The following is a 25,343-nucleotide window of genomic DNA, read 5'->3' on the forward strand; positions in this document are numbered from 1 at the left end:
ACAGAGAGAGATCACAAGTAGGCAGAGAGGCAGGCAGAGAGAGAGAGAGGAGGAAGCAGGCTCCCTGCTGAGCAGAGAGCCCGATGCGGGACTCGATCCCAGGACCCTGAGATCACGACCTGAGCCGAAGGCAGCTGCTTAACACACTGAGCCACCCAGGCGCCCCGAGCCTGAGATTTATTACAGAGAAAGGACAGTGATCCAAATCAGCAAAGGAGTAAGGTTCATGTGGCAAAGTTAGGGAACCAAGCACAGCTTCCAGAACCTTCTCCACACAACACATTATACCCCCCAGGATCCAGGGGTGACAGTGCGTGGGAGACTCCATACTGAGGCTGGGCAGGGAGGCGCCCTCCATCTAGCACGTACCCCGACGCCAGAGGGCCGAGGAAGGCCGGAGCGCGGGACAAGCCCTCGTACTGGTTTGCGCAGAGCAGGCTCAGTGAGCCACTCCTCAGGAATGGCGGAACCGTCCCCAGACTGAAGCCCCCAGGGACCGGCTAACGGGAGCGAGCGCATCTGCTAACGGGAGCGAGCGCATCTCACAAAGGAGAGCGCTCTTAGCCCTGCTGTGTGCCTCCTTCCTGCAGAGTGCTGTTTCCCAAAACAGAAGGTGAAGTCATGTGTCCGAAATCAAGCGAACAGAGTGAGAAAAGAAACCCTACCACGTAGCATAAATTGTTCAGAGTTGAGCAGCATCACAAACATCACAAAACACAGGGAACCCACATAATGTCATGAATTTCCCTTCTGAAATATTTCTCTAACACGCTTTCCTTATGCTTTTTGGATGCACGCTCTGATGGCCTGTTAGGGTGACCACCAGCGGGCTCCGCTGGTGGAGAACGTGACTCTTGATCTCAGGCCTGTGAGTTTGATCCCCACATTGGGTGTGGAGATGACTACAAGTAAAATGACAACACTTGTGTGATGTGTACATACAGAGAGAAGTCTCTTTTCTAACATGTTTGATTAAAACTTCTTTTTACTATAGCTTAGAAAAGTTATTTTCAGGGAACAGCTCCTGTGGGTAATAGGGTGTCAGTTTTTAGGATCATTAAATTTGAGGAGCCCTCTGTCAAGTTTCGTGTACATGTGAGCCCTGAAGTTTCAGGGCCTTCATGGTTTTCTTGTTTGTGACTAAACAACCTTAGACATGGTTTGAACTGATGACACCCATTGGCCAACTCAGCTGCCCAAGGTGCCCCGGCGCACAGCGTAGAGGGAGGCAGGTGTGTCCCTGGAGGCAACAGCTTAGGGATTCCAGGAAGTGGCTGTTCCCACTAACCCCCCCGCAAACGCAGCCCAGGCCCTCTTTCCAAGCAGCCCCTCCAGCTCATGCAGCACAGGGGCCGTCGCCATGGGAAGGGAGCTTGAACTGATGGTGATTATTTTACTATTGCAGATTTTACAAAATGCGGCCTTATAAACGCTCTACCAAGCCCCCCTGCCCCGGGAAGGGGCTGTGTGAATGAGGGGTGAGCCTCTTGACGTCCCAGTGAGCCTGTCCCCAGAGACCTGACCCCTGAAGATAGCACAGACATATCCCAATGGTGGCCCCCCCACCAGGGGGCCAGTAACCAGCTGGGAATGTGCAGGGCCCTCCGCAGACGGTCACTTTTCCATTAGGCTGATGGGGGACTTGGGACGATGGTGAGTCCCACATCACGAGCTCAGCGGTGCAGGCCCGTGGGACTCCTCTGCTGGGCCCTCCAGATGAGGCTCAGCCAGTACTGTGCTGCCCAGTGGCCAGTGCTGCTCACGGGGGAACCCTGTAGAGCTGCTTTGTGAGCTTTACTGACCCCCACCCCACCCCGTCTTTGATGGAAGCCTGGCTTCCTAGGAGCCCAGTCTGGGTCAGCACAGCTGGGGCTTAGGCTCCCCCGGCCAGGGAGGCAGCATCGCTGCTGACCGTTCTTGTGTGGCTGGAGAAGGCCTCGTGTCCTGCGGTGTGGTGGGCTGAGGAATTGTAAGGACCTATTTAGCAAAAGGCTTTCATTAAAGTTAAACTGTCCCTGCTCCCCTTCCCACGGGGGATTCACTTAAAAACAGGTCCTAGAAACCAGCTCCAGGTCACGATGCCCAGATACAAGGGTGGGTCAGGCCAGGTGGAGACAGCGGATCAGTGGGGGATGCGTACTGTCTCCCTGGTTACCAAGGAGTATGGGCCCCGCCCTTTGGGAGCCCTTTTGGCGCCAATCCCAGCCAAGGTGTGATAGGCTGGGTCAAATGTCTACTAGGGTCAATTGTAACTCCACTGGTCACCTGCATCACGGTGGACTTTCCTGTGTGTGTTACAATCTCATTGGTCACCTGTGCGTGGCCAGGCCCGACCGCATGGCCTTTGCCCTTCGAAGCCAGTCTGTGAAACAGAGAGGGGTCGCCCTCTCTTGGAAGAGGTGTAGCCCCGAACATTCGGTTAGATTCCTGACGCTTGGCATGAAATAAAGCTTTGCTTGACCTTCGCTTTGTATCAGTCTCGCTCCTTTGATCACGGACCCATTATTGGGGCACAACAGGAATCCCCTCCAGAGACCCAGAGCCCAGGCCTGAAAGCTGTGAACGGTACTTTCTAGGGCAAAAGGAAGCTTGTGGATATGGTTCAGTGGAGACGGGTAGACTGTCTTGGCCCTCGATGTCATCACGATCGTCTTTGCGAGATGGAAGCGGACGGGGGTTCGGTTAGAGAAGAGAAGGCGAGTGACGGTGGGGACAGAGACCAACAAGCACAGGAATGCGGCGCCCCGAGAATTCTCCCCCGGAACCTCTGGAAGGAACCTGCCTGTGAACACCTCGATTTTAATCCCCGAGACTCCGCCCAAGCTTCGGCCCCCATAGCGTGGTGCTTGCGGTTCAAGCCTTCAGCCTGTGCTGAGACCCTTTCCGTCCTCTGTCGCCGAGATGATCTCCACGTCCCTGACATACCACCATCAGCGCCAACGTCCAGGCCGCCTCCTCCCGGGGGCAGCGTGCGGGGGAGGCGGCTCCTCCGGGAGCAGCGGCCCCGGCTCTGCCGGTGGGTGCTGGGGCATGGCAGGCCTGGCTCGTCCTACCCGGCAGGCCCCTCCGCCCAGCGGCTGGCCACGGGCCCTTGTGGTGCAGCCTCCAGGACTGGGAACCGGGCTGGGAGCGGGGAGGTTCTGGTACCAGTGCCAGGTCCTGCCGCAGGCCCGGCCCAGACAGCAGACCACCTCCCACACACGCTGCGCGCCCTTTGGTCCAAGTCCAGAGTGAGGGTCACCGAGCTGTCCCGGAAGTCCTGGCCCTCAAGGTCGAGGCTGGATGGAGGCGTGCTGTCACTTCAGCCACATTCTTCTGGTCAAAATAAGGGACAGCGCCGGTTCCCACGCCAAGGGATGATGCCTGGGCCTCCTTTCCTGGGGAGGGCCCCGGGCGAGTCTCCGTGTGGCTGCTGGGTCAGCGGCCACACGTCCTCTGGCAAGGCGGGCACGCCTGCTTCCGTGGGGGCTGGGAGGCTCAGCGCCCGTGTGTCCACGCGGGGTCCCCGGCTTGGCCTCGAGGCGCCGGTCCGTCAAGAGGACAGCATGTGCTGGGCTCCAGGTGGCGTCCGCGGTGCTGCCCAGTGAGTGGCTTCCCTAAGCCGCAGCGGGGCGTCGCCCAGGGCCCTGCCGGCCGCACCGGGGACCTGGACCTCAGCGACGGTCAGAGGGGACCGCTGCTCACCTAAGGACTTTTCCTTTGGCTGAAATGGAGGTAAAATTGGTCGACAAACTCCTGAGTGAGCCTGCGACCCCTGTCTCACACCCGCGCTCACCGCAGCGGGGTCCCCACCGGGAGGCCACCGCCGCTGCAGCCGACTCGCTGCGCCCCCCAATCCCGCCCCACGCGGGCCGCGGCTGGCTCCGGCGGGCCCGTCTCCCTGAGCTTGTTTCCGCGTGTGCCGAGATCCCACGTTCCTTCCTCCTCCTCTGGCTCCGCGCGGTCACTCCCTCAAGGGCCATCCGTGTGGTGACAGACAGCGGCCTCTCATTCTAGTTTCTGGCTGAGTGATGCTCTACGGGGTGTGTGCGAGCGAGTGTGCGAGAGTGTGAGTGAGCCAGTGAGTGTGTGGGTGTGCGAGCGAGTGAGCGAGACAGTGTGTGGGTGTGAGCCGCCCCCTCTGTCCGCTCCTCCGCGACGGGCGCGGGCGGGCCGTGTCTCACTGTGTCGATGGTGCTGCTCGGACCCCCCACCCCACCCCGGGTGCAGACAGCGGGTGGAATCCGGGATTCTGTTTTCTCCGAAATACGCAGGAGTGGACTGCCTGAGTCATAGGGCATTTCTGTCTTCCTTTTCTGAGAAAGTCCGTGCTGTTTTCCGCAGCAGCCGCACCGGTTAGCACCCGCCAGCAGCACACGAGGGTTCCCTTCGCCCACGCGGCCGCCCACGCCTGCTCTTTCCCCGTGTTTCCCACACGCGCTGATCTAACAGGCGGGAGGTGACGTCTCCCTGTGGCTTTGCTTTGCGTTTCCCTGACAATCGGCTGATGTCAAATGTCCTTTCATGTGTCTGTTGGTCGTCCGCATGTCTTGGGAAAAGTGTCTGCCTGTTTTTTCATCAGGTTGCTTGGTGGGTTTGTTGTTGTTGTTGAGTTGCATGAGTTTTTGTGTATTCCGAATATCGACCCCATATCAGGTGGGGGACTTGTAAATATCCTCTCCTGTTCAGGACATTGCCTTTTCCTTTCTGTGATGGTTTCCTTTGCACACAAGCAGGGGGAGAGGCAGAGAGAGGAAGAAACAGACCCCTCGCAGAGCAGAGAGCCCCACGTGGGGCTCGATCCCAGGACCCCGGGATCATGACCTGAGCCGAAGGTAGATGCTCAACCGACTGAGCCACCCAGGTGCCCCACGTGTACCCAGGTCTCTTTTTGTCCTGCGTTGCGGAGGCTCTGTTCGTCCACTTCTGAGGGCTGTTTCCGAGGAGGCCCCTCCACATGTAGATGTGAATTTGTTGCGTCCTTGGAAGGAGGCGAGTTCTGGACCTTCCATGCCTCCGTCTTGTGAAGAACTTTTTAAAATATTTTTTTGTAAGGCAGGTCTTCTAGCAGGAAATTCTCCATCTTTGTCATGGACTGCCTTTATTTTACCTTAATTTCCCAGAGGTCACTTTCCAGAATTTAGGATTCTTGCTCAAGTCATTGAAAGAAGGACTGGAAGTGTCATGTCATTGTTTGCTGCCTCCATTGTTTCTGTCAAGAAGTTAGGTGTTGATCTTACTGGGTTTCCTCACGTGCAAGAAGTCATTTTTATCTTGTGACTTTGGAGGTTTTCTCTGTCTTTTATGATATGCTCCCACAGAGCAGCCACATCCCTTGGCATGTGGCCCTTCTGCGGCAAACAGTCTCCCTTGCACGGAACGTCTTTCACGCTATGATCTCTTCCTTTAGAAAGGAACCTCTTCTTCCAAGGGCCCACCTGATTCAGTAGGTCTCACCCCACATAATCTCCCTTTATGCCTCCTGTAATTACGTATAAATAACTTTATTGTGGCTGTAAAGCCCCTTCCCTTCTTGGATTACACAGGGTATGTCCAGGAGTGCAGGCATCCTTGGGGGCCTTTGAATTCTGCCTGCCACATTGCCGCTCTGAGAGGAGCTGGGCTGGAGGTTCACTGCCCTGAGCCTGTCATTCCTTTGAGCCAAGGTCTCTAGTCTTGGCAGAAATGCCCTCCTCCATAACCCTGAGACTCGGGGAGTTCCTAGTTAGAGGAACTCTTAAAATTGTCATCATGTCCATCGAGCTTTAGGGCAGTCGCTGCCCCATCTCCTGGAACACAGCTGTCAGAGGCGGCCCCCTCCACGGCTGGCACTGTGAAGCCCCCACCCCCCTCCCTGGAGCTCGCTGTTCCCAGAACCTGCCTGTTAACAAGTGGAAACCGCCCTGAGCAGACCCGCAGAAAGGAAATGACGATGTGAGATAAATACTCCTTGTAACTAAGGGAAGGACAGGCAAAGCGCAGAGCCACCCCATTAGAAGCGCCCGGGTGAGGGAAGGAAGTCCTTCATGGCCTCGAACCTGTGAACCTCACTGCTCCCCTTACGCGGGCTCCCATGCCACCCGGAATCTGCTGTCTTCAGCCCTTTCCCGGGGGTTCCCTGCTGCGCGCCCCGCCCTCTCCCACGACATTGTCTCCGCTGTCTCCCCAAGGGCCCCTGGCCTCCATGTGCACTGCCCCCCACCCCTGCCCCAGGCTCAGCCCCGGCCTGATGCACTTGCTGACTCACCCCTGTCCCTGGATTCTGGCCTCCCCGGTTTTCATTGTGTGGCTCCTGCTGCCGCTAGGCCAGAAGAGCCCCCTCCTTTAGGCAGCGGGAACGCTCACTCTCCCAGCCCCTTCCGAGGTCGTGCTGGCTGCCACCGCCTTGTGGACCATGCCTGGCCACCCAGCCCCGCGACAGGCACCGGCAGGTGGAGATGCTGCCGCTGGCGGCAGTGGGGTTGCCCGGATCCTCGACTCCCTCTTCCTGCACCACGTCCGCGCCAGGCTGGGATAAAGGAGCTTCCGGTGAACAGACACTTCTCCAAAGAAGACACTTCTCCAGATGGCCAAAAGACGCATGAAAACGTGCTCCACATCACTCGATATCAGGGACATACAGATCAAAGCCACAATGAGATCCCACCTCACAGCAGCCAGAATGGCTAAAATCAACCACTCAGGAAATGACAGATGCTGGCGAGGATGCGGAGGAAGGGGAGCCTCCTGCACTGCTGGTGGGAACGCGAGCTGGTGCGGCCGCTCTGGAAAACAGCATGGAGGGTCGTCAGAAAGTTGAAAATTGAGCTGCTCTACGTCCCAGCAGTCCTACTACTGGATATTTACCGTAAAGATACGAATGCAGTGATCCGAAGGGGCACGTGCACCCGAATGTTTACAGCAGCAACGTCCACAATAGCCCAACTGGAAAGAACCGGGATGTCCATCAACAGATGAATGGATCAAGAAGATGTGGTGTCTCTCTCTCTCTCTCTAATATATGTAATATTTTAGTATTATATATTTAATAGTATCTGATTTAATTTAACAATATTTAAGATTAATAATATATATAATTATATAATATTAATAATATATATTCACATATATATAAATACTATGCAGCCATCAAAAAGGAAATCTTGGGGGGCGCCTGGGGGGCTCAGTGGGTTAAAGCCTCTGCCTTCGGCTCAGGTCATGATCTCAGGGTCCTGGGATCGAGCCTCACATCGGGCTCTCTGCTCAGCAGGGAGTCTGCTTCCCCCTCTCTCTGCCTGCCTCTCTGCCTGCGTGTGGTCTCTGTCAAATAAATAAATAAAATTAAAAAAAAAAAAAAGGAAATCTTGGGCGCCTGGGTGGCTCAGTTGGTTGGGCCACTGCTTTTGGCTCAGGTCATGATTCCGCACTCCCGGGATCGAGTCCCCCCTCAGGCTCCCGGCTCCACGGGGGTCCGCTTCTCCCTCTGACTTTCTCCCCGCATGCTTTCTCTCGCTGTCTCTCTCACATAAATAAAATCTTAAAAAAAAAAAAAGAAAGAAAAGAGAAATGAAATCCTGCCATTGGCGACGACGTGGATGGAACTGGAGAGTACCGTGCCGAGCGCAGTCAGTCAGTCGGAGAAAGGCAGGCCCACATGAGCTCTCTGATAGGAGGAATTCAAGAAACAAGGAAGGGAAGGAAGAATAAAGTAAGATGAAGCCAGAGAGGGACACAAGCCATGAGAGGCTCTTAACCACAGGAAACAAACAGAGGGCTGCTGGAGGGGAGGGCTGGGCGCGGGGTGGCTGGGGATGGGCATGAAGGGGGCGCGGGCGGGTGGGCGGCGGGTGTTGTAGGACACTGATGGCTCACTGAGCTCCACGTCTGAAATGGAGAATACGCTATATGTTAACTGAAGCTAAATTAAATTAAAGAAAAAAAGCAGCTTTTCCCCTGCAGAAGGGGCTTCCTAGAGGGACTCTAGGCCCGAGTCATTGGGCTGTCAGGGGCCAGAGGTCAGAGGTCAGCGGTCAGGTGTGCCCTACTCAAGGCGATCGGAACTGCCAGGCCCCGGAATGCGGCCGAGGCACGGGGGCAGGGAGGCCACTGACCTCACAATGACGGGGTCCGGTCCACTGTCCCCGGCCAGCCCGCCAGCTGCTGGCAGCTGCCGCCCCTGATGCCGGGCATGTCCCTCCTGAGCAGCTACGAGGGCCTGCGGCAGGAGATCCAGCGGCTGGCGCAGGAGAACGAGGAGCTGCGGCGGCTGGTGCAGCTCATCCAGGAAAACCAGGAGCTGAAGCTGGTGCTTCGGAACCGGGGCAGCAGCCTGGGCTTCTGCAGCTCAGGGATCCTAGCTGAGGTGGCTGCTAGCCCCCGGCCGTCCCGGAGGAGAACCATCAAGTTCAAGGATGCCGAAAGAGGTGAGAAGCGCCAGGGCCTGTGGAGCTTCACTCCGTCAACTTGTGCCAAGAGCCTGGAAAGTGGGGTAAGCCCTGCTTCCAAGGGCAGCAGCCTGTCAGGAATGGAAGGTGCTGGGGGACCGATATGAAGAAGTGCAGCCGCGAGAAAGTGGTGTTGGAGCAGGGCTGGACCCAAGTGAGGGAGCCACAAGGCTGGGGTTGAGCTGAGAGTTAGTCTGTGCAAAGGCCCTGAGGTGGCAGCAAGCTGGGTGTGTTGAGGCGTCGTGCTGAGCCAGCGCTGGTGAAGGGGAGGGCAGGCGAGGACCAGGAAGGCCCTGCAGGTCGGAAGGAACCTGACCGCAGGATCTGGGCCTCTGGGGCTCCCGGCCTGATGGGATGGGGTGGGTGAGGTTCGTTCTCCTGTTGAGAAGTGACAGGCTTGGCTAGGTCAGGGGCCTGAAGGCTGAGGTGAGGAGGTGGGTGAGGGCAGCTCCCAGGCTTTAGCCTCAGCTCTGTAAGTAGGGCACTGTCCCTGGTGCGGGCAGGCTCAGGGGACCCCAGTCTCATGGGGACAGGCACCATGCTGCAGGGAAGCCTCTGGCTGTGCAGATCCACAGGGAGATACGGGGAGGGGGCATGCCAGTCCTGGCACCGGCTTCCATCCCTGCTGCTGAGGGACCTGAGGCAACAACGGGGGAGACAGTGTGACCGGAGCTGGGACTTACACTCGGGGCTGCTCTGTCCAAACGCTGCAGGCAGGGTCACTGCAACAGCTTGCTTCCCACAGTCCTGTAGCCTGGGAGTCCGAACTCAGGGTGCTGGCGGGGCTCTCGGTGGGGCTCTGCTGTTGGCTTAGAGCTGGCCGCTGTCTAGCGCGTCTGCAGCTTCTGGAGAGAGCAAGCCGTTTCTTCTTACAGGGGCGCTAATCCCACCCTGGGGCCCCACTCTCATGACTTCATCACCTCGCATAGATCCCGCCTCCAAACCCCATCACGGTGTGGGGTAGGTAGGCTCCAACATACGCATTTTGAGGGGACGCCATTCAGGGCATAGCAGAGGGGCCCTCCTCGGAACACTCGCATCAAGAAGTGTGCTGAAGGAGGCTGGCAGGAGGAAGTCGGGGAGCAAGTCAGGAGCCCATCACGGTAGGTGCTTCCCACACACACAGCTGGGGGACGGGGGACGCACGGGGTGGTCAGAGCGGGACCGGGCACTGGGATGGCTGGGACCTTCTTTGGTCTTACCAGCTATGATCTCAGTGGAGGTGAGGTCAAGAGAGCCAGGACACGAGTGGGGCGGAGGATAGACCCCGCCGGGGAGGCGCAGCCCAGGGACGGAGCCGCTGGGCGCTGCTGGAAGGGCGTGGGTGGGGACTTCAGCAGGTGTGCGCTGACGAGGACGATCACCAGCCACAAGGGGAAGATGGTGCGGTGTGTGAGGGGAGGGGGGCGTGGCTGGGGGGCACTGAGAAGGCTTGCCCAGGTGGTGGAGGATGTGGGTCGTGGAAGTCTCCGGATAGATTCTCAGCTGAGGGCCCAGTCGGAGAGGCCGTGTGGGGGATTTGGTGGGATGATCACCCAGTCATGTGGACGAGTGCATGGGCTGTCCGCCGGGCAGCTGCTGTACGGGAACGCAGGCGGGGGTTCTGACTGAAAGGGAGCTGCTGACCACCACCTTGTGGTTTGCTCAGAGCAAGCAGAGGTAGAGCTCCTGCGTGGTGGCTGTACTGATTATGGGGGGCCCCAGCTGGGCGAGAGGGACGGGGGAGGTGTGGGAGCTCAAGTCCTCCACGCTTGGCCCAGGCAGGGCTGGATGTGGGGAGACACCCTCTGGAGCCTGGGCTGGTGGAGGAGGCCATGGGCCACCAGCAGAAGGTGTGAGCAGACCTGGGCACTGCTCTGAGTCACTGAATCTAGGGTCCAGTTCTTTCAAAACCATGTCTCCTCCCTCCCCCACCACATGGAAGGGGACGCTGAGGCTGCCAAAGGCCTGCAGGCAGATGGGAGCTCCCTGCTGCAGCCTGGGGTGCACCCCAAAGCCTGTGGTCCCCACCCGGCCCACCTCCCGCCCACCTGCAGGGACCAAGCAGGGCTGGCAAGTTTCCTAGGGGACAGGGGAGCGTGTTGGGGGGGCCCTGCTGGCCTGGCTACCCGGCCTGGCACATGAGGTGAAGCCCTCTCCACCCGCTGTCCCCTCTGCCTGAGACACCCCCCCATCCCCTCCACGGCACACACACATTGTTCCCTCTAGGGAGTGGGAAAGGCCTGCTCCAGTCCCTGCACAGTTTGAGCCCACTCCAAGCTCGGGCACCTCTCTGCCATTGGGGAACAGCCAGCGTGGGAGAGCCGTCTGCCTCCTCAGGGCACTCCCCGCAGCTTCTGGGACATCAGCCCGTATGTTGTGGGGGTCCTGCTGCTCCAGCCTCAGCTGCGGCGGGGTTAGCCTTGGACGGGCAGCAGGGGTGTTGATAGCTTGGGGAGGGGGCCCTTGCCCGCAGCATCTGCAAGCACGCGGGGAGCAAGGGGTTCTGCAGGGCGCGCCCCCCCACCCGCGCTCCTTCCCGCCGGCGCCCTGGCCCCATTCCCGCGGCGGAGCCGCCTCGTGCCAGCGCAGCTCGGGCTGGCATTTCTTTGCCGCGCGTTCTGCTCTCCCTGCCCCGGGGCTCCCGGAGTGGGCCCCGGGGCTCCTAGGCTCGGCGACCTCTGGGCCGGCTTGGGGCCTGACGGCCGGCGGAACGGAGGTGCCCGGAGGCCGGGGACGCGCCAGCACCGCGCCGCGCCTGGCCCCGCTCCGCCCCGCGCCCCGCCGTGTCCCCGGGTGGCTCCTGGCGGAGGAGGGAGGCGGTTCCCGGCGAGCCGAGCCTTACGCAACCGGGAGGGCCGTGCGCGCCCGGACCGGTCGTGCGGGGGGCGGGCTCCGCTTCCGGGCAGGGGACGGGACGGGGCGGGGCGGGAGCGCGGGGCCCGCAGACCGCCGACCGCTCGGAGCCGACCCGCCAGGTGGGCCCCGCACCCGCGCGCCCGGGCCCCTCTCCTCGCCGCCCTGTCCCGGCCGCGCGACCCCCGCCGCTCCGCGCCTCTCGGCCCCGCCCCGGCCCGCCCCGCCGTCTGCGCGGGCCCCGCCCCGCGTCCCCCAGGGCCCGGGCCCGAAGGTCGCGCAGCTGCGAGTGGGGCTTCCCCCGCCCGCCCCCGGCCCCCGTGCCTCTTCGTGCCAAAAGAGCCCAGGCCCCCCGGCCCGTGGGCTTCCGTGGCGCGTCCCCCTCCGAAAGACCTGCTCCGGGCGCGCTGGGAGCCAGGTAATGCAGGCCACTAGGCCGCCGGACCCACCCTGCCCTCTGAGCTGGGTCTGCAGCTCCCGCTCTGCCCAGGGCTCCTTCGGGACCTGGAACCCCCCCCTCCGCCCCGCCTGCCCCTCCCCATCCCATCTCTACCCAAGGCTGCCAGCCCGCCGATGCCCTGCTGGGCCTGTGGCCTGATCGGCGGTCTCCGTCCAGTTCTTCCCGGACTACCGGCTGAAGAGTCGCTGCTGGACTCCAGCCCCATCATCATGGGCAGCCCCGAGGGGCGTTTCCACTTTGCCATCGACCGGGGAGGCACCTTCACAGATGTCTTTGCCCAGTGCCCCGGGGGGCACGTGAGGGTCTTGAAGCTGCTCTCAGAAGATCCTGCCAACTATGCAGACGCACCGACTGAAGGCATCCGCCGCATCCTGGAGCAGGTGGCCAGGGCAGGAAGGCGGGGTGTGGTGGGACCTGGGGCCCAGAGGCCTGACACCGACCATGGGGTTCCCAGGAGGGGGGCATGCCGCTGCCCCGGGACCGGCCGCTGGACACCAGTCGCATTGCCAGCATCCGCATGGGCACCACAGTGGCCACCAACGCTTTGCTGGAGCGGCGCGGGGAGCGGGTGGCCCTGCTGGTCACACGTGGCTTCCGAGACCTGCTGCACGTGGGCACCCAGGCCCGAGAGGACCTCTTTGATCTGGTGAGCTCACCCGCTCCAGCTGGTGGCTGGGCCCAGCAGCTCATGTTTCTCGGGGATGCCATGGTCCCTTGGGGAGGGATGTCCTTGGTCAGTGCTGGCCCAAGGCCATCAACTGATAGGCAGAGGGGAGGTTCCAGCACTCGTGGCAGGCACTGTGTCCCCCAAGCCCTCAGAGTGCTCACAGGTAGTGCTGTTCTTGTCTGCCACCATGCCCTGTCCTGGACTAGGGTGTGGAGCGACACAAGACAGACCTTACAGGGTGAGGGGTAGGAGCCCACCCTCCCGACCCTCCCCTTCGCGGTTGGTGGAGGGAGCTGCCCCTGTGGGGGTGGGCCCTTGGCTACACTCAGGTGCCTGGGAGTGGGGAGCCGGCCCCTGGGTGGGCCTTGCTGGGGCCGCCCTGTCTGACCGTGTCTCCTGGGCCTGTTGGGACACATCCCCTGGCCTGCACTGCCCCACCCACGCAGGGCCCCAGCAAGGACCCTCAGGCCTGGGCGACCTCTGAGTCTCTGCCTGCCCCCAGGCCGTGCCCATGCCTGAGGTTCTGTACGAGGAGGTGCTGGAGGTGGAGGAGCGCGTGGTGCTGTACCGCGGGGAGCCCGGTGCCGGGACACCTGTCAAAGGTGCGGGGGGCCTCCCGGCTTAGGGTGCGGGGTTGCCTCCGGGGCCTCCAACAGGGTGGTAACGGGCTTCCCGGCAGGCCGCACAGGGGACCTGCTGGAGGTGCAACAGCCCGTGGACCTCGGGGGTCTGCGCGGGAAGCTGGAGGGGCTCCTGGCTCGAGGCATCCGCAGCCTGGCGGTGGTGCTCATGCACTCCTACACGTGAGTGCGGGCTGCGGGGGCTGGGGCGGGCGGGAGGTGCGGGCGGAGGCAAGGACTGCTGGCTCCTGTTGCAGGTGGGCGCAGCACGAGCAGCAGGTGGGCGCACTGGCCCAGGAGCTGGGTTTCACGCACGTGTCCCTGTCCTCGGAGGCCATGCCCATGGTGCGCATCGTGCCTCGGGGGCACACGGCCTGTGCCGATGCCTACCTGACACCCACCATCCAGCGCTACGTACAGGGTTTCCGCCGCGGCTTCCAGGGCCAGCTCAAGGTGAGCCCCTCACCCCGCCCCACCTCCTCCCAGCCACCCCCAGCCTGAGCCGGCCCCTTCCCCCTCACTGGCCACCTGCTCACCCCAGGACGTGCGGGTTCTGTTCATGCGCTCGGACGGCGGCCTGGCACCCACGGATTCCTTCAGCGGCTCCCGCGCTGTGCTGTCTGGACCCGCGGGGGGCGTGGTTGGCTACTCGGCCACCACCTACCGGGTGGAAGGCGGCCAGCCTGTCATTGGCTTTGACATGGGAGGTAGGAAGGCTGCGGGGGTGGGGGGGCAGGCAGTGCGTGGGTGTCTGCGTCTGTGAGTCACTCCTCGTGTCCCTCCCCCGAACAGGCACGTCCACTGATGTGAGCCGTTATGCTGGAGAGTTCGAGCATGTCTTTGAGGCCAGCACAGCGGGTGTCACCCTCCAGGCCCCCCAGCTGGACATCAACACAGTGGCGGCGGGTGGGGGCTCCCGCCTCTTTTTCAGGTCAGCCCCTGCCCCTGGGCTGGGCCCCCCAGCCCTTCCTCCCAGGGCACCTCTGAGTGCAGCCCACCCTGTCCCAGGTCCGGCCTCTTTGTGGTGGGGCCTGAGTCTGCAGGAGCCCATCCCGGCCCCGCCTGCTACCGCAAAGGTAGGAGCTGCTGTCTGCCCGGCCAGGGCCCTGCCCCTGCTGCCCAGGCCCGCCCCGCCCCTTCATCCCAGCCCCCGCTGCCCAGTCCTGGGCCCCGTCTCCACCCCCCAACCCCCACCCCTTGCACACCTCCCAGGGGGGCCCGTGACAGTGACGGATGCCAATCTGGTTCTGGGTCGCCTACTGCCTGCCTCCTTCCCCTGCATTTTTGGGCCTGGAGAGGACCAGCCGCTGTCCCCTGAGGCCTCCCGAAAGGCCTTGGAGGCTGTGGCTACCGAGGTCAACAGCTTCCTGACCAACGGGCCTTGCCCAGCCTCTCCCCTGAGCCTGGAGGAGGTGGCCATGGGGTTCGTGCGTGTGGCCAATGAGGCCATGTGTCGGCCGATCCGCGCACTCACGCAGGTATGCTCCCTCCATGCCTGCGCCCCCTCCCGTGCCTCCCACTCAGGCAATGCCAGCGGGGGGAGGGCTGGGCGGCCAGACAGGGTTAGGGTCTGCCACCAACCCCCTTCTGGTTTCCCAGGCACGAGGCCATGACCCCTCGGCCCATGTTCTGGCCTGCTTTGGGGGAGCTGGTGGGCAGCACGCTTGTGCCATTGCCCGGGCCCTGGGCATGGACACTGTGCACATTCACAGGTACGTGTGGGAGTGGCACCCGTGTCCTAGGCTGGGGCGCTGGCGTCAGGAGGTGTCTCACACTGCCGAGGTCCCTGTCCCACAGGCACAGTGGGCTGCTGTCAGCGCTGGGACTGGCCCTGGCGGACGTGGTGCACGAGGCCCAGGAGCCTTGCTCCTTGCCTTATGCGCCTGAGACCTTTATGCAGCTGGACCAGAGGCTGAGCTGCCTGGAGGAGCAGTGCGTGGACGCTCTGCGGGCCCAGGGCTTTCCCAGGTGGGGAGCGAGGGGCGGGCTGGGGGGCACCGGGCCAGGCCAAGGCCTGTATCCCAGCGCCCCGCCCCCCAGGTGGATTGACCGCCCGATTTCCCAGATGGTGCTGGGGCCCATGGGGCAGTGGTCAAGGAGGGCTGGGGAAGGCAGGACAGGAGTCCCGTTAGGCGGCCCTGTGTGAGCGCCCCTCTGGCCCCTGCCCCAGGTCCCAGATCAGCACTGAGAGCTTCCTGCACCTGCGCTACCAGGGCACCGACTGCGCCCTGATGGTGTCTGCACACCAGCACCCGGCCACAGCCCGCTCGCCCAGGGCTGGCGACTTTGGGGCCGCCTTTGTGGAGAGGTTGGCAACCGCGCGTCCCTGGGGGCGCTGGTGGGAGGCCCACCAGCCTGGCCGCCCTGCTCTGAGAGTTCCCTCGGGGCTGGGGACATGCAGGTACATGAGGGAGTTTGGATTCGTCATCCCTGAGCGGCCCGTGGTGGTGGACGACGTGCGCGTGAGGGGCACAGGCCGAAGTGGCCTTCGCCTTGAGGATGTGGCCAAAGCTCAGACTGGGCCTCCCCGGGTGGACAAGGTGGGTGGCTCTGCATCTGCCCACCTCCCACACCCACAGGGACGTGGGGCCGGGCGTGGGCGGGCGGGGAGACCCAGGAGGGAGCCGGACCCCAGAAGCGCACTCAGCCCCCCACCCGCCCACCCACACCCACACCCACACCCACACCCACAGGGACGTGGGGCCAGGCGTGGGCGGGCGGGGAGACCCAGCAGGGAGCTGGACACTGGAAGCGCACTCAGCACCCCCTCCTCAGATGACCCAGTGCTACTTTGAGGGGGGGTACCAGGAAACCCCCGTGTACCTGCTGGGAGAGCTGGGCTTCGGGCACAAGCTTCAGGGGCCCTGCCTCATCATCGACAGCAACAGGTGGGCTGATGCCTGGTGAGGGTGGGGCCATGGCTGCGAGGGCTGGGGGCACAGCTGCCAGAGCTCGAGGGAGCTCGGGGTCCTGGTGGAGGGTTCTCGGGCCCGAGACTACAGACTATGGGGGACTCTAGGGTCCCATTAGGGTGGACGTGGGCCCAGCCTGGGGATGTGTGGTGTCAACTTGGGAAGGGGGCTCTGCGCTGGCGTGGCACCTCCAGCCTCTTGTGCCCCTGCCCTCAGCACGATCCTGGTGGAACCGGGCTGTCAGGCAGAGGTGACCGAGACGGGGGACATCCGCATCTCTGTGGGGGCTGAGGCCCCAAGCACAGTGGGGGCCCAGCTTGACCCCATCCACCTGTCCATCTTCTCACACCGCTTCATGAGCATTGCTGGTCAGTGGCTGCCCCCGTCTGTAGGAGAGTGTGTCCAGGGCAGAGGGGAGCAGGCGGTATGGCCCTCGGGGGTGTGTGGAGAGAGGCGGGTGTGACCCAGGGGAAGGTGGGCGGTGAGGCCCAGCGCTGGGATGGCCAGTCCCCCGGCACCGGTGAGTACCTAGGTCCCACCGGCAGCCATGGGGTCTGTGGACAGGAGGTGGGCTCAGCCTAGTGAACCTGTCCTTGCGGGATCGGGCTGGGGCTGCTCGAGGCCCTGAGTCCTGTGCCTGGGCACTGGCTTCCTACTGTGCTGGGCACGCTGGAGGGGGACGGGTGGGGTCTCAGGGCTGGGGCTGCGCCTGAGTCCTGTGCCTGGGCACTGGCTTCCTACTGTGCTGGGCACGCTGGAGGGGGACGGGTGGGGTCTCAGGTTCTCGGTGAGGCTCCAGGCAGGATGGAGAGGAAGGGGGTGGCCCTCACATGGGCATCGTGGCCCGGCTGCGGCTTCTCTGGGTGCACATGAGCCACTGCCACCCTGGGCGCCCCTGGAAGGCGGCAGGTCGACGTCTGGCTGGTGTGCGCGTCGGCCGGCTGCACTGGGGGTGGGGCCAGCGGCTGCCCGTCACTCTGTGCCCCCAGAGCAGATGGGCCGCATCCTGCAGCGAACAGCCATCTCCACCAACATCAAGGAGCGCCTGGACTTCTCCTGCGCCCTCTTCGGGCCAGATGGGGGGCTGGTGTCCAATGCCCCCCACATCCCCGTGCACCTGGGTGCCATGCAGGAGACCGTGCAGTTCCAGGTTTGGCGGGTTCCCCCCTGCTTTCCCTGGCCCCCCCAACCCCTGCCCCTTCCAACCCTGGGCTGTCTCCTGGCCTCAGATCCAGCAGCTGGGGGCTGACCTCCACCCTGGCGACGTGCTGCTGAGCAACCACCCCAGCGCCGGGGGCAGCCACCTGCCGGACCTGACCGTCATCACGCCGGTGAGGACCTCCTCCGCTGGGGCGGCCCTGGGGGTGAGGCTGGCCGAGCAGCTGACGCTCGCTCTGTGCCGCCAGGTGTTTTGGCCAGGTCAGACTCGGCCCGTGTTCTACGTGGCTAGCCGTGGGCATCACGCCGACATCGGGGGCATCACGCCGGGCTCCATGCCACCCCACTCCACCACACTGCAGCAGGAGGGCGCTGTCTTTCTGTCGTTCAAGCTCGTCCAGGGGGGCGTCTTCCAGGAGGAGGGTGAGTGGGGTAGGGCCGGAGTTGGTGAGCTGGACGCGGGGCTGCTCCTGACAGCCAGGCCAGGGGGGATACTGGGACACTGCCTAGCGGCCCAGGCCTGCCTTGAGCCTGGGGGGTGGGTCACGACCCCACAGTGGTTGCAGACCGTCTCTCAGAGATGACCAGAGGCTCTGAGGCACATTCTGCCTGGGCCCAGGAAGGCCTCAGTGATGTTGGGGGTGGGGAGCTGGCCAGGATACCCATGGGACTGGCCAAAGGAGGGAGAGAAACCTGTTACAAAGTAGGCAGTGGCCCACAGTGGTTAGTCTGTGCTGCGTTTGCACTGGGTCTGGGGGCTGCAGAGAGCGGTGAGGGCAGGGCCCAAGGACTGCGGGCTCTTAGAGAACTTTCCTGGGCTTGGGTCTGAGACACTGGGTGGAGGGGTGGCTGTGAAGGGCTTCAGCGGGCCTGCACTGGTTGCCCTGGGTGGTGCTGACCCTCGAGGTGGGCAGCAGGCATCACGGTAGGGACAACTGTCTCCGAGATCAAGGTTGGCATTGGGGGGGATTGGTGGACGGGGCGAGGAGTCAAGTTTGGACAACTAGGGGTTGGAGGGAGGCTTCGACAACAGGCGGGCACAGGGCAGCTACATGGAAATCAGGGCAGGGTTTGCAGTGTGGCCCAGGACACAGGAGCAGTGGCAAACACAGCTGGTGAAGGCGGCAGGGGTCTGGGAGCCTAGGGGGGCATCCCAGAGTGAGGGCACGTGCTGTGGGCAGGGTGGAGGGTAGAGCAACAGAGCTGCAGGCCGCTGTCACACACACAGAGTGACCCAGGCCTGGCCACCCTCTTGGTTGGGGTGTGGGGAGCAGAGGGCAAGGGGCAAGAATCATGGGAGGGACGTGAGCAGGTGCATGACAGAGGACGCAGTGGCCAGGGCCCAAGGGAGACTAGGGAGAGGTCTCTGGGGCTCCCAGATTTGTTTGGGGGGACACGAGGCACAGAGAGACCCCTTCACAGTGGTGGAGAGAGCCACACCCCGTGGGGCAGTGTGGTTGGGGGAGGGTCATGGAAGAGGGGAGGGAAGGCCAGAAAGGGAAGGGGGTGTGTGGCAGGTGGTGGGGGGTGGCAGGTGGCGGGGACCCGGGGCAGGGAGAATTAAAGACGGAGGCAGGGTTTGCTGAGGGAGGAGCCCCTGCCAGCCCCCGGAGCCTCCAGCTCCTATGAGGTCACAGGCAAAGCTGCCTGTCCTCGTCTGGGGTACCTTGGGGGGGTTGGAGTGTGGGAAGGAGAAGGTTGAGCAGATGGGAGGGGGCTGGGGGAGAGCCCGTGAAGGGCCAACATGGGGTGCCCCGTACAGTGCCCAGTGGAGGTGAGGCTGGTGTGGAGCGGGGCACCAGGGAGCCCCGGGGGCTCGGGGGTCTCAGTGGTGACCTCCTCTGTCCAGCGGTGACTGAGGCCCTGCGGGCTCCAGGCAAGATTCCCGGCTGCAGCGGAACTCGGAACCTGCACGACAACCTGTCCGACCTGCGAGCGCAGGTGGCAGCCAACCAGAAAGGCATCCAGCTGGTGGGGGAGCTCATTGGGCAGTACGGGCTGGACGTGGTGCAGGCCTACATGGGCCATATTCAGGTGGGCCCAGCGCGCCTGGGCAGGGGGCAGCTGGGTGGGGAGGTGGGGGCGCCGGCACCATCTGGAAGATGTATGACTGCCCACAGAACATTCTGTCTGCCAGGCAAACGCAGAGCTGGCCGTGCGGGACATGCTGCGGGCCTTCGGAACCTCCCGGCAGGCCCGGGGCCTGCCCCTGGAGGTGTCTGCAGAGGACCACATGGACGACGGCTCCCCCATCCGCCTGCGCGTGCAGATCAACCTGAGTCAGGTCAGGCGGCGGCGGCGGGCCGACGGAGGAGGGTTTGGGAGGCTCGGCCACCAGGCTGCGGCTGACCCCTCCACTACCCCCGCGGGCAGGGCAGCGCCGTGTTCGACTTCAGCGGCACCGGGCCGGAGGTGTTCGGCAACCTCAACGCCCCGCGGGCCATCACGCTGTCGGCGCTCATCTACTGTCTGCGCTGTTTGGTGGGCCGCGACATCCCGCTTAACCAGGTGCGCGTGCGCGTGTGCTGTCGCCCTGAACCGTCCTGGGGGCGTAGGCGACCCCACAGAGGGCTGATCTCGGGGTAGGCGCGGGGATATTCCCCGAGCGCCCTGAGAGCTGGCCCCTCCCCTCAGGGCTGCCTGGCGCCGGTGCGCGTGGTGATTCCTAGAGGCTCCATCCTGGACCCGTCCCCCGAAGCGGCCGTGGTGGGCGGCAACGTGCTCACGTCCCAGCGCGTGGTGGACGTCATCCTGCGGGCCTTCGGGGCCTGTGCCGCCTCGCAGGTGCGGCGGGTGGGTGGGCGCGCTCGGGCATGTTGCGGGCGGTGCCCCTCTAGCCCAGTGCAAATGCCACCTGCCCCTGCCAGGGCTGCATGAACAATGTGACCCTGGGGAATGCCCACATGGGCTACTACGAGACGGTGGCCGGCGGCGCGGGCGCGGGCCCCGGCTGGCACGGGCGCAGCGGCGTGCACAGCCACATGACCAACACGCGCATCACCGACCCGGAGATCCTGGAGAGCAGGTGCGCTGCGGCGGCGGGGGCGGGGCGGGGCGGGGCGGGGCGGGGGCGGGGCCGGCCGCACTAAGTCCCCGCCCCGGGCAGGTACCCAGTCATCCTGCGCCGCTTCGAGCTGAGGCTGGGGTCTGGGGGTCGCGGCCGCTTCCGGGGCGGCGATGGCGTCATCCGCGAGCTGCTCTTCCGCGAGGAGGCGCTGCTGTCCGTGCTGACCGAGCGCCGAGCCTTCCGGCCCTACGGCCTCCACGGTGAGCGGCCCGAGCCCCTGCCCCCGGGGCCCCTGCGGCCGGGTGTCCTCCTGTCTCCCCACCAACCTCCCCTGTCCCTCCCCTCCTGGCCCCGTGGGTTGCCCTCACCTCGCCTCTTCCGGCAGGCGGCGAGCCTGGCGCGCGTGGCCTAAACCTGCTTATCCGCAAGGACGGCCGGACCGTGAATCTGGGGGGGAAGACGTCGGTGCCCGTGTACCCCGGGGTAAGGACTGCGCCCCATCCTTTCTTTCTCCCGCTAGCCCCCCATTGATCCGCCTTCCGCAGAGTGAGCAGAGTTGCAAAGATGACCGGAAACTGAATTTAATTTGGTTTCTGAAGGGCAGAGGGCGCGCGCTGGGCCTCCGTGGTCCAGGCGGGCCGCCGTGGAGGGAGGGGTGGCTGGCTGGGGCCGCAGCGGGAGGCAGTCTGGCGGGGAGGGCATGCCCGCGCTGAGCCTGTCACCCTGTTCCACAGGACGTGTTCTGCCTGCACACACCGGGCGGTGGGGGCTACGGGGACCCGGATGACCCCGCCCCGCCGCCACCGCCGCCGGGGTCGCCCCAGCAGCCCCCAGCCTTCCCCGAGCGCGGCAGCGTCTACGAGTACCGCAGGGCCCAGGAGGCAGTGTGAGGCACGGCCCCCACAATAAACAGCTCTTAAGGCGCCCCGTCCCCGCGGCAACTGGCCAGGCTCACGCTCTGCCTCCGTGTCCATCTTTCCACCCGGGCCAGCGCCTGCGTGCATGCGTCAGGAGGGCACAGACACTCGGAGCCGAAGTCCCACGGCCAGGTGGTCAGTGAGCCCCGCCAGGGCGGTGCTGAAGGTCACGTGCTCCACCTCCTGGGGGCAGGAGTCAGGCTGAGGGGTCGCCCCAGCTCCGGCCGGCCCAGCGCCCTGAATTCTGCCACTTACTGGGCTCAGCGGGCCTCCGGCCACTCCCCGGTACATGACATAGTCCACGCGCCGGCCCCGCCAAGGCTTAGTCCGGGGGCCCTCGCCTGGAGGGCCTGCCAGGTAGCGGTGGCGCCCCTCCTCCTGCTCCAGGGCCCTGAGGACGGGCGGTGTCATCACGGCCAGAGGCCAGGGCTCCCCTCCGTGCTGGGCGGTGCCGGACCCCAGGTGTGCACTCACCTCCGCAGCATCTCGGAAGAGCAGGCCACCGAGTGGCGCAGGGTGGAGGTGTTCAGCATCGTGCCTGGGGCGGGGCGGAGAGGGCGGTCATCGGGGGGCGCCGAGGCCCCAGAGCCCTCCCTAGGACCGCTCCCCGCCCGGGCGCCGGCGCCGTACCCAGGGCCCAGGGCTGCTCTCGGCGAGTGCCCAGCCGGCAAGGGTCCCGGAAGTGGCTGAAGAGCTCGTGCTCCTGCTCCTTTGCGTGGTCTGCGGGGGCGAGGCCAGCGCTCGGTGGGCGGGGCCAGGCGCTGATCCCGCCCCCTGCGGCTTCCCCCTCACCTAAAGAACAGTTGTCGAAGTTTAGGTCACCCAGAAGCACGCTGAAGGCCACGGCATCGCCCCCCGGGCGGCTCTGGGCTTCAAACTGTTGGATCCAGTCCAGCAGAAGCGTCAGCTGTTGGCAGCGCAAGGGCGCGTCCCCTGCGGGGGTGGGGGAGGAAGGCTGAGTCTGGATGCGCACCCCACCCCGGCCTCCGCCCGGCCCCGACCTGCGAGCCCAGCAGGGCACTCCACCACCCGGCTCGCGGTGCTTCGGGCCTTGGACAAACGGTGGGGGGAGCGGAGACAAAGACGAGGGCTGGGACCCGCCGCCGCCAGGATGAGAGAGGGGAGACCGCTGGCCCACGTGCTGACCCGTCCGCGGGGCTCACCACTCGGCGCATGCAAGTGCGTGCAGTGCAGGAAGCCCACGATGCGGCGCCCGTCCAGGATGCCCACCTGCGCCTGCAACACCGTGGACCGCCCAGCAACGTCGCCTATTCGACCCCACGCCCAGCCCTCTCCCCGCGGCCGGTGGGCTTATACCTGCGCGGAAAGCAGTCCTTTGGAGGCCAGCGCGTCCTCGCGCCGTGCGTGGGGGAAGCATCGGAAGGCGGCGCGCAGCAGCGGATAACGCGAGGCCAGCAGCAGCCCGCTGCCGAGCAGCTTGAGGTGCGGTCCGGGCTGCAGGCCGAAGGAGCCCACGTCGTACAGCACCGGGCCCAGATAGGGCGCTAGGCGGCGGACGAGGCGCTGCGCCGCGCGCAGGTCGAACACCTCCTGCAGGCACACGAAGTCCAGCCCCGCCGGCACCGCGGCTATCAGCGACCCACCGGGCGTCCCCGGCCCTGGCGGACTGCAGCCCGTGGTCCCATAGCGCGAGGGCCGCAGGCCGGCGAGCAGCACGGCGCCCATGGCCTCGGCGCGCCGCTGGCTGTGCCGCAAGTTGTTGAAGCGCGCTAGGCCGTCGGGCAGCAGGCACAGGTTCGCGCTGAGGAAGCCGAAGCAGCGCGCGGGCTCAGCGGAGGGGCGCCAGGGCGCCGGGGGCGTCCAGCACTCCGGAGGGGGCCGGTAGCAGAAGGGGCGGCGCCAAGCTTGCAGGGGCAGCCAGAGCAGCAGGCCGGGCAGGGCGAGGGGCAGGCCGGCCAGGAGCAGCAGCAGCAGCGCCCCCACGGCGCCCGCGGCCGCTCTCAGCGCGCGGCGGCGGTTCGCGCGCGCCAGCGGCGCCCCGCAGCCCAGCAGCTGGTCCAGCGCCCAGTAAGCCGGAAAGAGCAGGGCTCGGGCCAGGCGGTGCAGGGCGTGCAGGGCAGGGTGCGGGAAGGGAGAGGGCCGCAGGGTGCCGGGCGTCGGGGGCCAGTCGGGAGGGGACTGCATGGCGCGCGGGACTTCTTGGCCTCGGGAAGACCCCGCGGCTCCGTCGCCTCCAGCGTGCGAATCGATTCGTTGGTGCGTCCGCGGGAGCTGCAGGGGAGTCGCGGGTCAAGGCTACGTGGCGCAGCCTCTGCGCGGAGCCGGGAAGGTGCTGTGCTCCCGGGCGGTGCGGGCGCGGGCGGAAACCGGAGCGCCCGGGAAGCCGCGCGCTCCTCACCGGCGCGGAGTGTCGGCGGCGGTTGGAGGGGACAAAAGGGAAAGCGAAAGAGACCCCGGTTTCGCAGCCACGCCTCCGATCCTGCCCGTCCGGCCCCGCCCTCCCCTGAAGGCCGCCGGGAGAACCCCCAGCGCTGCGGCTCGGGAACCCGGGCTGGGGAGCAGCCTGCACCCAGCGGAGCGCCGTCCTCGCCGGCGCAGGCGGGCTGGCGAAGGGAGCGCGGGGCCTGCTGCGTTCCGCTCCCTCCCTCCTCCCGGCGAGTCCGCGCGGAATTGCGAGGGCCCTCGGGCCGCCCCGACTGCAGGGTCCGCCCCACCCCCACCCGTCTGCCTCTGTTGCAACGTCCAGCCGCTGAGTTCAAAGACCCACCCCAGAGGGGGGACGGACTCCGAGGCTCCGGCTGAGCGTCCCAAGAGCTTCCCCAGAGGCCTGACCCCGTGGTGACGGCTCTGTGACCCCACCCCAAGGAGCTTCCAATCTCGGGGTAAGGGACCGTTGGTTGGGCTTTGTGCGGCCGCTTCCCCCCGGGGCACGTGAGCCACAGGGAAAACAGCTCCCATCCGGAGAGCCTCTCGCACCTGCTCGGTTGGCTCCCGGGACCTGCTGCCTCGCGCTCCTAGAGCGGGTGCCTGGGCCCCACTTTCTGATCTGAGCTGTGACCCACCCCCCTCATCTCCCGGGTTTGCTCCTAAATTGCCCTGTAGTTTGAGTCGGGGCTGCCATTAAGCCTACAGGCGGCGAGGTGCAGGGCTTCCTGCCTCCCCCACTCCCAGTTCTCCAGGAAAACCTGATTGCCTTTAGAAACCACAATCTGGTGCTGGCTGTGTTCCCTGTTACTGGTGTGTCGCGATGCTGGGCCTTCTCGGCAGACAGAGCGAGATTTCTATCTATGGATCTCCACATCCCTATACGCACAGTCCTTCCCTGCCTGTCCTGGGGGTCTGGCTGGATTCCCTGAAGTAGCAGGCCTGGGAGTGGGGAGGGCAGAGAGGCAGGGGGCTCCTGGGTGCACTCCATGACCCTCTCCTTCCTGCATTCCTCGCTGGGGGCTGAGTCCCTTGGCCCCTTGGAGTCCTCTGGCGGGCGCACACGGATGCCGCAGGAGCCACCTCTGCGGGGGTCCGCGTTCCCGCCGCTTCAGCCACCCTCGTTCTCCCTTCACAGCCCAGGCCCTCCCCTTCCTCAGGCCCGTCCTCTCAAGTTCCTCTTCTGGGCCAGAGGCGGCTCTGCAGGCTGCCGCCCCCCACCCCGCCGCCGCCCCCCGCCCGGCCCCGCCGCCCTTTCCGCATCTCTCACACACACCCTGGCAAGGACCAGCAGCCTGTCTGCACTGCTTGGTCTCCAGCACTGCCCACAGGCCCTTCCCCATCTGTCCACAGCTGTCCTGTCTTGCCGCCCCCCGCCCCCTTTCCCATTCTGCCCGTGCTCCACGCCGCCCTCTCCTGCTCAGCAACCCCCCCCCACGAGCCCTGTGGAGCCCGCCTCCTCTCCCTGGGCCTGTGGCTGGCCACATCTCCCTGGGCTGACCCGGGGCTCGGGGTTGGGCTACTTTCTCCTGGTTCCCTCCCCGCCATCTAACACCCTCTTGCCCTCAAGGAAGGTCCAAAGCTCTCCCTGCCGCCTCTCCCACTCCCCTCCTCCAGCCAGTGCAGAGGGCAGGATTCCCACACCCACGTCCTGTCTCCTCCCGCTTCTGCCTTTGACTCTGCACCAGGCTTCAGTACCCCCGCGCAGCACAGTGCTCCTGGCCCAGCGCTTCCTGCTCTTCCCTTCCAAGTCCCCCCCCATCCCCCCCCCCCCGCCCCACTGCCAGGTGAGGGAAGCCTTGGGACCTTTGAACATGCCCCCCCTTAGTCTAACAGCTGCCACGCAAGAGCCCCCGGGCTGGGCATGGAGCCCCAGAGCAGGCAGGATCGAAGGGGTGCCGGGGAGTGAGGTGCTGGCCAGCCACCCCCGAGGAGCGGCAGCCCCCGAGTTCTAGCATCCGTGGGAAGCTTTAATGGCTT

General features: G+C 64.9%; 2 protein-coding genes across 8 annotated transcripts; one reads left to right on the plus strand and one right to left on the minus strand.

The window, feature by feature from the left end:
• The first annotated feature begins 8,079 nt into the window (after window positions 1-8,079).
• On the plus strand, window positions 8,080-21,015 carry OPLAH (5-oxoprolinase, ATP-hydrolysing). 3 transcript variants are annotated; one of them, XM_004779441.3, is made up of 27 exons: window positions 8,080-8,381; window positions 11,854-12,077; window positions 12,152-12,343; window positions 12,867-12,966; window positions 13,044-13,167; window positions 13,242-13,437; window positions 13,526-13,691; window positions 13,777-13,915; window positions 13,993-14,060; window positions 14,197-14,462; window positions 14,584-14,696; window positions 14,782-14,952; window positions 15,155-15,292; window positions 15,386-15,524; window positions 15,760-15,872; window positions 16,113-16,264; window positions 16,886-17,046; window positions 17,126-17,227; window positions 17,303-17,477; window positions 18,904-19,088; window positions 19,192-19,338; window positions 19,428-19,562; window positions 19,689-19,838; window positions 19,922-20,079; window positions 20,161-20,321; window positions 20,447-20,544; window positions 20,796-21,015. In XM_004779441.3, exons 1-27 carry the CDS (start codon window positions 8,138-8,140, stop codon window positions 20,949-20,951), a joined length of 4,173 nt encoding a protein of 1,390 aa, XP_004779498.1. In that variant the 5' UTR covers window positions 8,080-8,137; the 3' UTR covers window positions 20,952-21,015. The 3 variants fall into 3 exon arrangements, with proteins under 3 accessions (XP_004779498.1, XP_044930052.1, XP_004779500.1); XM_045074117.1 differs by lacking the exon at window positions 8,080-8,381 and adding an exon at window positions 11,253-11,359; XM_004779443.2 differs by lacking the exon at window positions 8,080-8,381 and adding an exon at window positions 11,456-11,655.
• Window positions 20,627-23,379, minus strand: LOC101675923 (sphingomyelin phosphodiesterase 5). Of its 5 annotated transcripts, XM_004779440.3 has the most exons (7): window positions 22,296-23,374; window positions 22,142-22,214; window positions 21,771-21,911; window positions 21,609-21,698; window positions 21,453-21,516; window positions 21,234-21,369; window positions 20,627-21,161 (listed from the first exon to the last, which is right to left on the minus strand). In XM_004779440.3, the coding sequence occupies exons 1-7, from the start codon at window positions 23,121-23,123 to the stop codon at window positions 21,069-21,071; spliced, it is 1,425 nt and encodes a 474-aa protein (XP_004779497.1). In that variant the 5' UTR covers window positions 23,124-23,374; the 3' UTR covers window positions 20,627-21,068. The 5 variants fall into 5 exon arrangements, with proteins under 5 accessions (XP_004779497.1, XP_012904899.1, XP_012904898.1 ...); XM_013049445.2 differs by having other exon boundaries at window positions 20,627-21,369; window positions 22,296-23,376; XM_013049444.2 differs by having other exon boundaries at window positions 21,609-21,911; window positions 22,296-23,375.
• Between the last annotated feature and the right edge of the window lie 1,964 nt (window positions 23,380-25,343).

Source organism: Mustela putorius, unplaced genomic scaffold (genome assembly GCF_011764305.1).
Source record: "Mustela putorius furo isolate JIRA1106 unplaced genomic scaffold, ASM1176430v1.1 tig00537303_pilon_pilon_pilon, whole genome shotgun sequence".
In the NCBI taxonomy this organism is placed as follows: Eukaryota; Metazoa; Chordata; class Mammalia; order Carnivora; family Mustelidae; genus Mustela; species Mustela putorius.

What these genes read in the sequence shown, in the direction of transcription:
- OPLAH (XM_004779441.3), top strand. Translation starts at nt 8,138, where the DNA reads ATGCCGGGCATGTCCCTCCTGAGCAGCTACGAGGGCCTGCGGCAGGAG. An exon ending in GCTTCCAGGGCCAGCTCAAG is followed by an intron (nt 13,438 to 13,525) that starts GTGAGCCCCTCA and finishes TGCTCACCCCAG; the next exon opens with GACGTGCGGGTTCTGTTCAT. An exon ending in GGGGCCGCCTTTGTGGAGAG is followed by an intron (nt 15,293 to 15,385) that starts GTTGGCAACCGC and finishes GGGGACATGCAG; the next exon opens with GTACATGAGGGAGTTTGGAT.
- LOC101675923 (XM_013049443.2), bottom strand. Translation starts at nt 23,123, where the DNA reads ATGCAGTCCCCTCCCGACTGGCCCCCGACGCCCGGCACCCTGCGGCCC. An exon ending in AAGGACTGCTTTCCGCGCAG is followed by an intron (nt 22,215 to 22,295) that starts GTATAAGCCCAC and finishes ACGGTGTTGCAG; the next exon opens with GCGCAGGTGGGCATCCTGGA. An exon ending in AGAGCAGCCCTGGGCCCTGG is followed by an intron (nt 21,517 to 21,608) that starts GTACGGCGCCGG and finishes GCCCCGCCCCAG; the next exon opens with GCACGATGCTGAACACCTCC.